Source organism: Rhipicephalus microplus, chromosome 10 (assembly GCF_043290135.1).
Source record: "Rhipicephalus microplus isolate Deutch F79 chromosome 10, USDA_Rmic, whole genome shotgun sequence".
Lineage (NCBI taxonomy): Eukaryota > Metazoa > Arthropoda > Arachnida > Ixodida > Ixodidae > Rhipicephalus > Rhipicephalus microplus.
Genome location: NC_134709.1, coordinates 1,848,899 through 1,861,550, shown reverse-complemented (window position 1 = coordinate 1,861,550; position 12,652 = coordinate 1,848,899). Strand labels below are relative to the sequence as shown.

The following is a 12,652-nucleotide window of genomic DNA, read 5'->3' as shown; positions in this document are numbered from 1 at the left end:
CTTAAAAATTTAGCCCTGCAAGTCCGGTCTGCCGTGGGATGTGCGTCTCCGCAGAGCTTGCACTTGGGAGTGCATTCATGGTCTCTGGTAGGATTTTTGGCACCACACGCCGGGCACAACTTGTCTATCGGTCTTGGGCACACATCGGGCCTGTGCCCGAGCTTCCCGCACTCTTTACAAAAGTCTATTTGCTTCCGGTAGAGGGAAACTTTAATGATGCTGTTGAAGTAAGCCCACATGGGGACCCTGTTGCCTTCGTACTGTAGTATCACGTGGTCATGCTCCCCAGTCTCTTTGCGTACGCCAATGAAGGGTTCCTCGCGTTCACCAGGGCATGCATGAGCTGACTATGTGTGTACTTCAGGGGAATGTTGCGGATTATCCCCTTGGCCATGTGTTCCGGTGCCGAGACGTACGCGTTGGTCTCGTACTTCCTCCCGTTTATTTTTAAATCCTTGATTTTGACCAATTTCGTTGCCGTCTTCTCATCCGGTGTGCTGATCACCAGGATATTTTGTGTAGGGTTGGGGCAGATCGTGAAGATTTCGTCGTTGCTCACCCCTGCTTCTTGCCGTATCGCTTCGTCAAGGCTAGCTCTGTACGTGTGTCTAATGCTCAGCCCGTCTCTTGGTCTGACGATTATCTTGATGTCATCTGCAGGTAGCCTTGGCATCTTGCTTGCTTGTAAAATCTTGCTCACAATGCTCTTTCCACCTCTGTGCGTCGGACTTCTCGAGCGGGTGCCTTTCTGTGGTGTCTCTTCGCCAGAGCTCACACGGCCCTTCCTTATAGGCGACTTCAATCCATCCCTCCGCGTCGCTGTCAGCGTCTCATCTCGTTGGATCCCTATCATCCTCTCTGGTATCATTACTTAGAGTTTCCCCCACTTCTGCATCATCTACGTCCATTTCGGAGGTGCGTCCGATCCCTTGGCTTACAACTTGGCACCGTTGATCACCCTTCCCGAGGCCGGCGTCGGCCTTGTCGGTGTAGGCTTAGCTGGGCACACTTGTAACTCGGGTGGTTTTTCACATCGAAAAAGCTTCAAAAAAGAGTCTCACCTAGGTTTTTGGTGTCCAAGCATTCGGATGGACCCGCTCTATTCGGTGGTGGTCGATTGCCAGGTATTTGACTTAATAAAACTGCGGAACACATTCATAAAAGGCAGAGCCGATGTGAAGCGCGTCCGCATCGTTGCGTTGCCCGGCAGCGTCCTGCTCACCACTCTGCGATGCCAGCCACGCTGACTCGAATTCAAAAGTTTTGTTTTCTGACTAGAAACGGGCCCAGAGCTGTTCCACGCATTTTGGCATGTGTGTCGCGTGTGCGCGTCTTGCTCGCTCTTGGTGTGCGTGTGTGGTCATGATGGCCGACGGGAGGTCTAGCACGCTTTTTCGTGCCACTCAACGACCGCTTGGTTGAGCGTAATCCACGCATTAGGTGCCGCGTTGCGGAGCGCTTTCTCATAGCTATTGACCACCTGGCAGCCAACTTTACGCTTCGGGCATCCCAATATTCAGCTGTGGAGATGGTGAATATTTCGTGGGCGACGGTGACGGCTACATGCACGCAGAACTGTTTTCGCGAAGCCAACTTCGTCGACGTCGGGCCCGATGCCGAGCCTGAAGCTTCCGAACAGGACGCCTGCGATGGCAATTTGTGGCAGCACGTCCTCGACTCCGACCTGGGAGAGCAGGTGGGACATCTGTTGGAATGGTTTAATTATGGCCGATGATGATGCCGACACTGCAGAACCGTGCACGGATTAGGGCATTGTGAAGTACGTGGCGAGAGCAATTTGGAGAAATCGGATTGTGAGAACGACGAAACTTTGGAGCCAGTGCCTCATGCAGCTTATGCCACGGGCCTCGGTGAACGACCATCCTGCGGTTTTAAATGGACTCGAGACCACCCTTATCGCTTCTGCTCTTCGAAACACGTGCATCACGGACTTTTTTGGGCAAAAAAAATGTTTGTGTTCTCACTCGCAACTTTTTAAAAAGCTGTTTCACTTAGAACTTCGGGATACAGCGAACGGATGCCGCGTCACGCTCAGGTTCGTTATAAGCGGGCTCGACTGTATATATATATATATATATATATAATATTGCCTTGCCTAGTAAGAACTATCAAGAAATTTGAATGGCACCTGTAATGATGTATACTTTCGCAGCCTCTTCAATAAAGATACGAGGAGCGCGTCACTATGTTTGTAGATTACACTTTTATGTAGCGTTTGAAGCTTAACTACTTTCCGGCACACTACCGTGTACGAGATAAAATGAAAAATATTCAAGTTATGTTTCTTTAATACGCTTTCAGAATATAAAGACTGTGAACGTCTATGAACGTCTCACACATCCACTCGTCTGACTGGTGTGGGCTGCTCCCTTCCTAATGCGATGGGGGAAAGCTGCAAGTCCACCAGGAACTGCTGTGTAAGGGTGCGGCAAGTCCGGGCATCCCCACTCTGGGCCATCTCCGAGATAGACGGCCACTTCCCGGGCCCGGTTTTGAGTATGAGCTGACATCATCTGAACCAGGTTGTCATGCTGCTCCTGCCGCTATAGTGACGCTCGTTTCCCACATCGTCGCAGCTCGGCATCCCAATATACAGTGACAGCTCATTCTCCCGAATTTTTTTTCCCAGCTCGGGTCGTGTGCCACGAGCCTTTCTCCAACCAATCTCTTGCATTTACGTGACAAGTGCACGTTCCCTCAGGTGACCCTTTTCTCCTCGCGCACCGTCCTCACGCTTCCATGTTTAGCACGATCCTCGTGCCTCTCCTTTGTTCATGACAATGACAGTTTCATACGCGTGTCAATATGAAGTCTGCCCTCGGCGACTGGGTGCTCCTCTTTTGGTTGCTTTGTAGCTGCGTAGGCCTCTCCGAGAAACTCTTATTCCACTAAGTCGAACCTTACCAAGTTGTGGGTCAAGTTAGGGACAGGAACGATGACATTGCATCGTTGCACTTTGATTCGTCATCAAGTTCACCACTTGTTGACACTGTGCATGTTTCGCAGATGAAACCGTACTTTGCTTGCCCTTCTTTACTGAACCTGCGCTGAGACGGTGCTGCAACGCCCTGTTACAAAGAAACTAAGTGAACGTCGACAAAGATCCAATGAAGCCGACGCGCACACGAGTGTGTTGGTCAGCCACCTTGACTCTTGCCTGTGTCTTTTTTTGTAAAATATACGCAACCAACCTTACAACAATATTGACATTTTAGTCATTCTCAGGCATTAATCTTTCACTCTGACGTAAAGTGTCATTTGCCTCTGGTGTCCCTTTAACCCGTTCATTGTTGGGTCATTCTGGCCGTGAAGGCCCACCAGTATTTGTTCGTTTCTGACAATATCAGGGAAGATAGACATGCAGAGAAATCACATATTTTGTAGTCAAAATGACAGACAGGGTGGAAAGTGTATACAACTTTGTTTGCCGTTGATAGCAGCAAGTGAGGCCGCGGTGAGCAGGCGAAAGCAGGGATCGGGTGACATTTCAGTCTGTCAAAGAGGTAGGAGCAGGGGCCCCTAAACTTTGCACGCCGAAGCAAACCCGTTAACAGAACAAAAAAATAATAATAAAAATATTTTTAAAATCTGCTAACCTGTGGCAGCTGCAGAACAACGCTGTTATCAGATGGCAGAATGCATCGCACACGCCCCACATGTTCACTTCACCTGCTGCTTCGTTTGTGTAGGACCATCTATTGTATGTTTTTGCATAGTGTGGTTACACCCTTTATGTTTTTGGGTGGGCATACATTACTATTCTGCTCCCTAGCTACCTCAGTGACTGCGGCACATTGTAAATGAAAAAAAAAAGGGGGGGGGGGGGGAAGTGCCTTGCCTGCTGCTACTTATAGGACAGTGCCCATGTCCCTCTCTCCAGGGACACATTTGCCGAGCTACTGAGTGGCGGCGAGCTGTCGGCAAAAGGCAGCATTACCCTGGAGGCCATAGAATATGAATTCCCTCACGTTCTCTCCAAGGTGTGCTTCCACTGTCACTTCACAGGTGGGTGCTGCTGCTTCTGTGCTGATGCTGAACAAAATATCGTGAATCCAATGCAGAATTCGACATCTTGACTGCACAGAAAAGACGAGGACAGCAGGAGGTTCGATGAAATAGTTTACCTCTCGTGTCGTCATACCTCTCTCTGTCCTCGTCTTCTTTGTGTGGTCAAGATGTCCAACAGTAAGCACGGATTAGGTCTGACTTTAGTTCTCCTAATTCAGAGTTTCCAGACTCTGGCGAGCTAACAGGCAAATAATTATATTTAAAGAAGCCCCCTAAAAAGCAACTTGACTTTCTTCAAAGAGCTGAACCACAGTCACCCTATCGCACCAATAAATGGACACACTTCTGCAATGATTACTTCCTTCTTTCCCAATGGGATAACACTGTGGAATAAACTACCTGATAATATAGTCACGTGTAATAACCGCCAAATTTTCCGCAGTAAGCTAAAATGTCACATGTCGCAATCTAACTGAATGTGCTGTTTTCCCTGCCAATGTTTAAATACTTTTTTTTAACTAATGTATAAACTGTCGTCACTTTTCTCTGGAAGCTTACCTTTGTACCATTACTTTTTTATTTGCATTTGGTAATATTGGCGTTTTACTTTGCATATTGTACCTTTTTTTTTTTTTTCATTGTTCTTTGAATGTTTACGTTTTGGAACCCTTCGAGTTTTGTTGAGTTGTTCGACATACCTTGTACGCCGCCCCCCCTTATGTAATGCCTCCGGGCCTTTAAGGTGGAATAAATGAAATGAAATGAAATGATATGAAAAAAGAAACAGTCAATTAATTTTCTCTCTCATAAATATATTTTTAATTGTACTAGTGACCCAAGTACAAAACAGAGTTCAAAAAATCGCTTCAAGTTTTTGTACTGCGAAAATATGCTCAACTAGGAACGAAAGCACACGTTTATTTGCTAACATTATCTCCAGGTTTGTCTTCATTTGGTGGTTGTTGATTCCTTAAACTTATGTTTTATTTCAACACTGAACTACTCAACCACAAACAAACATGTTACTAGTGCACTAAAAACACACTATTAGTGAACTTGATGACACTAAAATAAGTATATTTGCTAGAAACTGCAAATAAGCCCCCCTACCCCCCCTTCCCCCCAAAAAAAAACTGGACCAACTATCATAAAATTCTATAGCAGCTAGGCAAAAAAGCCCAAATCCACTTAAGGGCAACTGGCAACTCTGGTCTGATTGCACCGAGGTATTGAGCTTCAAAAATTGCTCCTGAACCCATTTATCTGCACATGACCGAGCCTTGTGTTTTACTGCCTATCTTTGAGGCCATATTGTGAGCTTCAGCGGCTTTTTTGCCTGCCGCCTGATGTACCCTGTAAAAAAAAAGTGGTAAAGCTCTCAAAAGTTCATGGAAAGCAGCTATTACATCTCAATCATGTTAGAATGAGGTTACGATGGTTTACACATTTAATGAAAGTAAATAATTATTCTTAATTATCTCTAGTTAAGTCATGCCTCAAACAAAATTTTCGTGAAGTGGACTCCACCACTGAATAATGCAGTGGTAATTCAAACACGGACTAAGAAATATCACACTGACTGTATTACGCTGACTAACAACCATGTTTTATTGCGTTTGCACCACGACCTACTGTACTCCTGACCTGCCTAGCTGGCGGCATTCTACGGAGTTGCCTGCGCCGGCTCTCGTTTCGAACTTCGCCACTAAGGGGACACTCGAGTTACCCCAGCTGAGGGCCAGTGGATGCATGGCAATGCATGGGCTGTCGCTGGTTTCACAAGAGTTTTATCGCACATTGTGTTTAAATGTGGCACGTATCTTGAATTGTTTTATTTAATGTGACTGAGAATCTTGTTTTGCATTTTAGTTGACATTTCAGCGCATTATTTTTCAAATAGAATTTGCAAATCAGATAAAAACACATGTACTATCAGCTTGCACAACTATAAAGAAAGATAACAGAGACAAGTTGTAGAAAGTACTGACTGCCAAATGTTATTAAACTTATAGTACCAGGTATATGTGTAGACTTGTTATCGTTGGCATACACTAAGCCAGCCTGCAATTACTGTCTGGGCAAGAATGGGCAAGGACTGACAGTGGCTGCAGATTCATCAATCAGGCTTAGATAACAACTTAATACAAATACAGTGTTTTGCAGATAAATACCTTTGTACCAAAGGACAACTGTAGATCACAGGTGAGCAGTGAAAGACACTCTGCAACCGTTTTGAAATGAAACAGCACTTACAATCACTTTTTCAACTCCTATTAGTAGCACATCATGTGGCATAAACAAGTAAAAAAATATCCTTTGTCTGTTGGAAAGGCCTACTTATTTGCATTTTTATGTGGCCAAATCCTCAGCCTGCACAGTGTTTTTCAGTAAGAATTAGGTCTTCATTTTTAAAGAAAGCTAGCTTATTTTTCAGGAACAGAATTGAAGACATATTGCTAGTCTGCCAGACGCTTTCCTCTGGAATCTACCATAAAAGCCCGCATGTAGTCTGGGGTATAGTTTGTAGATAGCAAAAGCGAGAAAAGAAGTTTTCACACGAGTATAGCCCGAGTAAACGGAAAAATGCATTTATTGACACACTTCATTCATCGTCGTCACTGGGCGCACTGTCTTCCGAAGCTCCCTTGTTGGAAATGTTCTCCCACAGCACATCATCCTCACTGCCATTAAGCGCGTTCGAAATGGGGCAATTGAAATGGAGAAATTTTTAATGCATGTCAAACAAGCGCTTCAGGAAATGCAGGCCCAATTCCCAACTATACACGAGCTAAGCATTGCTGGCGAGGCCCGTTTCAGCCATCTAGCAGGGGTCACTTCTGCTTCTCCCAACCTCACCCACTCCACATGCAGGCGCTTTACACGGTCTAAATGTCTGATTAAGGCGCACATCAAGTGGCTCTGTGCGGGAGTCATACAGCAGTCGCTTTATGGAGTCTTGTCAGGTGACACCAAAACCCCTCAAGCACAAGCATCGAAGGGAGCCCCAGCAGTGCTCTGGGCCTTCGACATTACATGAACTTTATCCGCTCAAGCACTAGCGATTCGTCCAGCTACCCCTTGTTTTGGCAGCAAATGACATATTTTGGGAACTTCCCTCCCTTCATCACCGTTTTTCGTTTTAACACTATGTAGGGTGGTAGCTTGGGACTGTCTCCAGTGCAGGACAACATTACGGTCACCAGTGTTCTTTTGTTTTCAGTGAATCGCACCGTAACTTGCCTGGAGCAATTCTGATGCACCGTAAAGCTTTTTGCAGTGCAATTGCATACTTTTGAAACTTCACGAAGTCCTCTTCGTAGCTCTTTGGTAGCTTTTGCGTGATCGGCATACGTCGACATAGGGAGAACACAGCACGGTGCATGAAGAGGGACACTCAATGCTTGCTCGCTTTAAATCCTCCGGCTGAATGCCTTTGTCCCGGGTGATCTCCCTTGCCTTCACTTGTAACAGCTAGATAAACAGTGAGATATGCTGCTTGCTGTTCCCGCATAGGGTCTCTGCGAGTTCTCGTACCACGTCAGGAAACGCGCCATTTTTTTTGGTCCGCGGAAACATTTTCGCTGGTCACTGCACGCGAGGAGGTCAACCTTCTTCCGCTAATCACGAATACTCCACTCGTTGACTTCAAACTGCTGCTCCGCGGCACAGTTGCCAATGGTTTTGACAGCAGTGATAACTATCTTTGTAAAATCAACCAACTACTGCCTGCGTGGTGCTGACATGGCGTAAAATCACAGGAGCAAAATCTTGGCCGTTGTTATGGACGCCAAGTTTGAAGCAAAGGTCGCTGACCACTGTTGCACTTAGCGCAGAAACGTGCAAATACCTGATGATGATAATAGCACCGCGCTATTCTGAAACTATAACTGAATTTCATCCAATAATTCTTGGGACCCTCATTAAGTATGGGGCCGAAATTTCGTATTCCAAAATCTTGAAAAAAAAAAAACAAACTCCTGGCTATACTTGGGTTTCCGCGTTAATAACCAAAAGGCAGCATACAATTTATGGGTCTGCACAAACAAAAATTACATCTGTTGAAATTTTTTGACAATTAACTGATTGCATTCTTGAGCGTTTGACAGTTTCGTAACTGGTTCTTAGGAGCCCCTAAACCGTACCCAGAGGTTACAATTTAATTGTGGTGTTGCAGGTGCAAGGGCCTACAACGATTTCATTCATGGCCGTGCAAATTTTTAGAAATGGTGACTTAATGTCGGAGTTACACGACTTTGATGATACAAAAAAAAAACTTAAGAGGTCATCGCTCGTTTCGTTCTTCAGTTGCTTTGAAATGCTCCATTAATTGGCTCATTTCTTTTCCTGGCCAAATGTGCCTCCTCGTTATATGAGAAACAAGACCGGCAAGCTCGCGTACCTTTCAGATTTAGGCGAACAACATGGTGGAAATTTCCAGAACACCACTACGTCCCTTGTAAATAATGTCGGGGTTTTGGGACATACAACCCCAACGATCATCATGATCAGTGCGAGTACCTGTTTGCAAACAGGTTTCTTTTGTGGATGACTCGAGCAGATGACAAAAAAAGAAGCCCAGCAGAATATGCTGCCACCAGCTGGTTCGGATGGGGTAAGTTGCAGCGCCACCGGGTTCATAGCGGCAGGAGCCTGTACTAGAATGGGCATGCTAGCGCCCCACTCGCTAGGCAGGTCAAAAGTGCTGTAGGTCGTGATTTGTATGTCAATACATGCACACAGGAAAAACGCAGTCCTTGAACAAATCGAACTATCGCTGAAATATGTTAATTCACACATTCAAGAGATACCTTTTCATTTTTTCGAGGCAGTAGTGAAACTACGCTGACACAACATTGTCCGTTTTCCTGGATGCAAAATGCTTAAAAATTTTTTTAACATTGTCTCCAGATATGTCTCCATTCGGTAGAAGGCCCTTTTTTAAAGCATGATTAACATTCTTTGTTTGTTATGCCAACGTATGTAAAATTTCAACAGTCAACTGCTCGATATCATTCAAAAATGCAATTAGCATACCTGTCAAGTCTTACGGATTGGCCGAGAGACTCCCAGATTTTGACCTTTTTTTCCGGTTGTCATGAAAATCTCCCGGAAATCTAAATTTCTGTGCGTGATCTGGCCGCATTGACAAAAAAGCAGCTCAATCCACTCCAGGCTTTTCGAACATACCCCATTTTATTATAAATGAGTACAAGAGGTGTTCATGTAAACGTACAGTATAATCTCAGTGATGCGAAACCGTGGCAGATACGAATTCTTGAAATTCGCCAGCCAAATTTTACTATGTTCATTGGGCCTTAATTCGGGTGTTCCGAACACATTTCTTAATCGCGGCGGGTGATACGAAATTTAGTATTGAAACCGTCGAACAAAGGCCGAGAGCGGGGCACGCACTGTCTTCTTCAGTTTGCGTGATTGTCATTGCCACAACCACTGCGAACGAAACCGTGGTCGCTCTTGACACGATCATGTATGGCGAGAGCGTAACTGACAAAACCCTGAAAGTGTGCGCTCAACCACTCAAAGCAGCGCTGCTTTCCACAAACTCTGCAGACAAAACTGTGGCAGATGCTATTGTAGATGGCATAAAATGACTTAGTTTTGAAGGTGCATTTGCAACCAAGTGCTTGGGGATTGTAAAATAAACTACCGTTTGCCGCAACCGCCGCAAACAAAACCGCGGTCGCGGCGACGCGACAGCGATCTACTAGCTCCGAGGGCACGCAGCGGTAGGTTAAAGGCAGTAAATACGCAAGAAACAAAAAAAGCTACAGTTTCGCTGCAAAGGCGAAGCAATAAATGCTACAGCAATAACTTGGTTTGTAACGCTGAGAACGGCAAGCAGATAAACGTGCAGTGCGCTGCTCACATACAAATGGCGCACGAAAACGATACTCTCAGGACGAGAGTATGGCAACTAACAACATTCACCACTCGACACGTTAACGTGCTATTTAAACAAAAACGAAGCACAATTCGTAATCACAGGCACAGATGAGTACAAGTTAACAAGTGTCCCAGTTGTTATACCTCGCTGTGTATGAAAAGCACGCTGTTTTCACAAAAGGGGCCTGTGCAGAGACCCAAGTGGTCTTTGTGGGGCCAGCAACTAATGCTTTTGTTTCAGTGAAAGCCGGAAGCACACGATTCCCCCACCAAAGGATAAGCGCGCATGCACAGGCGTCCATTTATGGGACAAAGTACATGTGAGAGATAAGCACGCGTCGGCGCATCGGGACAAGCTCGACGCCGAGCGCGGGCGACTTTTTTCTTTGAGTGTTCATATATATAGATACATATACATATACTGTAAGAGACGGTGGCGACGGTTAAAAAAAAAAGCAGCCTGGACTGTCCATATAATTGCTGTCACAATAAAAATAAGCCAGGCGCGTTTTGGCATTCCTGTCAAAAGAATAAGACTGTAGTAGTGAGCAAAGCTTTGACCCATGCTTTTGCGGCCGCCAGCTGCGCCGTCCCGTCCATTCATGTGTGTCTTCCTGGGACACACATGAGTTGTTTTGACTGAAACAGATTCTGCTAGTTGTAGTGATCCTTTGAGACTCTCACCTTAGTGAAAAACTCTACCCTCGTGTGTTCGGCCACTCCTAGCCACTATAAGACCGCAATGCCGATGTTGGCGCTTGCAATTGAAACCCCCTTCCACCGCCTTTTGTTTTTTGCGATGTTTTTGTTTGTTTGTATGTACTTGTTTGTTTTTTTGTGCCTTCCTCCTCCCGCGTCGTTGCAGAAATCTCCTGGATTCAGAATCAAGGCTTGAACTTGGCAGGTATGAATTAGTGACTTATAGATGTAATTACTACAGAACAACAAATGTGATATTGGGAAATGCAATTACGACTAATATAACTGCATTCCCTGGAAATTCTGCAAGCGACTCAGCAAAAAGAGAAACCCAAATTTGCTTATAAGCAGAACTGGCAACTCAATGATTTTTTATTAGTATGCATGTTGTTTGAATGGCATTTTATTTTTCACAATAGAGCAAATGTATGTGGACATGAAGTTGTGTATGAATGATTTGCAGTGGTAGAACAAGTTGGGCTGAGTGCCTCTCTGTACAGCCGCTCCATCCAGGATGACCACATCTGCCTTTTAATCAAGCACATGGTGAGTCAACGTCGTCGTAAAGCTATGGACCTACAGCAACCACCTACGTTATGTTACATCTGCATTACACACACATATACAAGGTGTACCAGATATCATGCAGCATGGAAAACAAAGTAATTGTCATACGCAAAGCACATCTAGTGCACACTGTTCCCAGTGTGCTGTAGTAGCCACTGCGATTTCAAATGCAAAGCATTTCTTTGTGTACTGCAGGCACTTTGAGCGTCTATCCACATATCTATCGGTCTAGCCACTTGTGTCTGGGTGCTCTCGTAATCACCCGCTTAATTTGGTGTTAACCAAAATTAGTATGAGAGGGTTTAAACCCTATTAGCTACGTTCAAACCTATTAGTACATTCAAACCTATTTTGTACATTCAAACCCTATTAGCTAGACATGTGGCACATACTCGCTGGCAGGTATGTGCCACACGTATGTGGATATATGCCACAGGTGATTGACAGTTTATGCTAAGAAAAAGCTGACATCGGCAGCATTGACCCAATGAATGCAAAGAATAAATGTAAAAATCCCAGCAGGAATCGCACCCGAGCATTCTTTGTGGCAATCAAGTGTTCTGCCACAGAGCCAGGCCAGGTCCTGGAACTACTTTTCAAATAGACCCTAATGCTCGTGATACGTCAATTGTAGTTGCAGTGCTGGCTATACAATTTTATAAACATTACACATGTACTCCTATGATACAACCGTCACGTCGGGTTAAAGTCAGTTATAGTTAGGCGCCATCTGCTGAAGTTGATTTATGTAGCAGTGTCCAAGGCTGTCATCCTCACGAGCACCAGCGTTTCATATCAGCTTACTGCTTCTGGTGTACTAATTCAGTTAAACCTGCATATAACGAAATTAATAAATTCCCGCAAAAATGTCTTATAAAAAGGATTTTGTTATGTGCAGGTTTGATACGAGAATTCGAAAAATAAACATGCAAATCAAACAAAAGGGGAAATGAAAGCAGATCTAACCCAAGCACTTACTTTACAGTAAAAAACTGCGTTATTATTGCCAATTATATGGACACTCAGCGGGTTTTCGTCGTTGCCGCCATGTTCCGTAAACAAGTCCAAATTGATAACATGCCCCCACGCATCATAACTTTCACGAGCGGGTAAAATTGCGCAAGTGCTGCTGAAGCAGAGATCAAATGAGTCAGCCCATTCGTATAGCCTTGAAAGTGCTTAAGGCGGGACGTGGGTTCTAAAATTGTTTTTTAATTTTTTTCTCAATCTTAACCAAACTTCACTACCTAAGCTAGTTTTCTCTGCTGATTTCAAACCTCTAATTTGTTTCTTAATATTTCAAGTGGTTTAGAAAATATGGAGGTCTGAATCCTAATTAATTGCATACTTCTTACGGGATTTCTTGGCAATTTATTCTTGCTAAATTCAAAAAGTGAATGCATAATCCCAATGCTGGAGACTTGCTGTAGGGGGTGATGCTATTTTTATCCAT

General features: G+C 44.7%; 1 protein-coding gene across 1 annotated transcript in view; it reads left to right on the top strand.

Annotated features, from left to right (window-relative positions):
• The window catches only part of g (adaptor-related protein complex 3, delta 1 subunit-like garnet), a 330,226-nt gene that overhangs the window by 313,085 nt on the left and 4,489 nt on the right, over positions 1-12,652 (top strand). The window contains exons 34-35 of the mRNA XM_075875995.1: positions 3,902-4,026; positions 11,096-11,178. Of these exons, the coding sequence (XP_075732110.1) occupies positions 3,902-4,026; positions 11,096-11,178 (208 nt within the window). The remainder of the gene's footprint in view (positions 1-3,901; positions 4,027-11,095; positions 11,179-12,652) is intronic.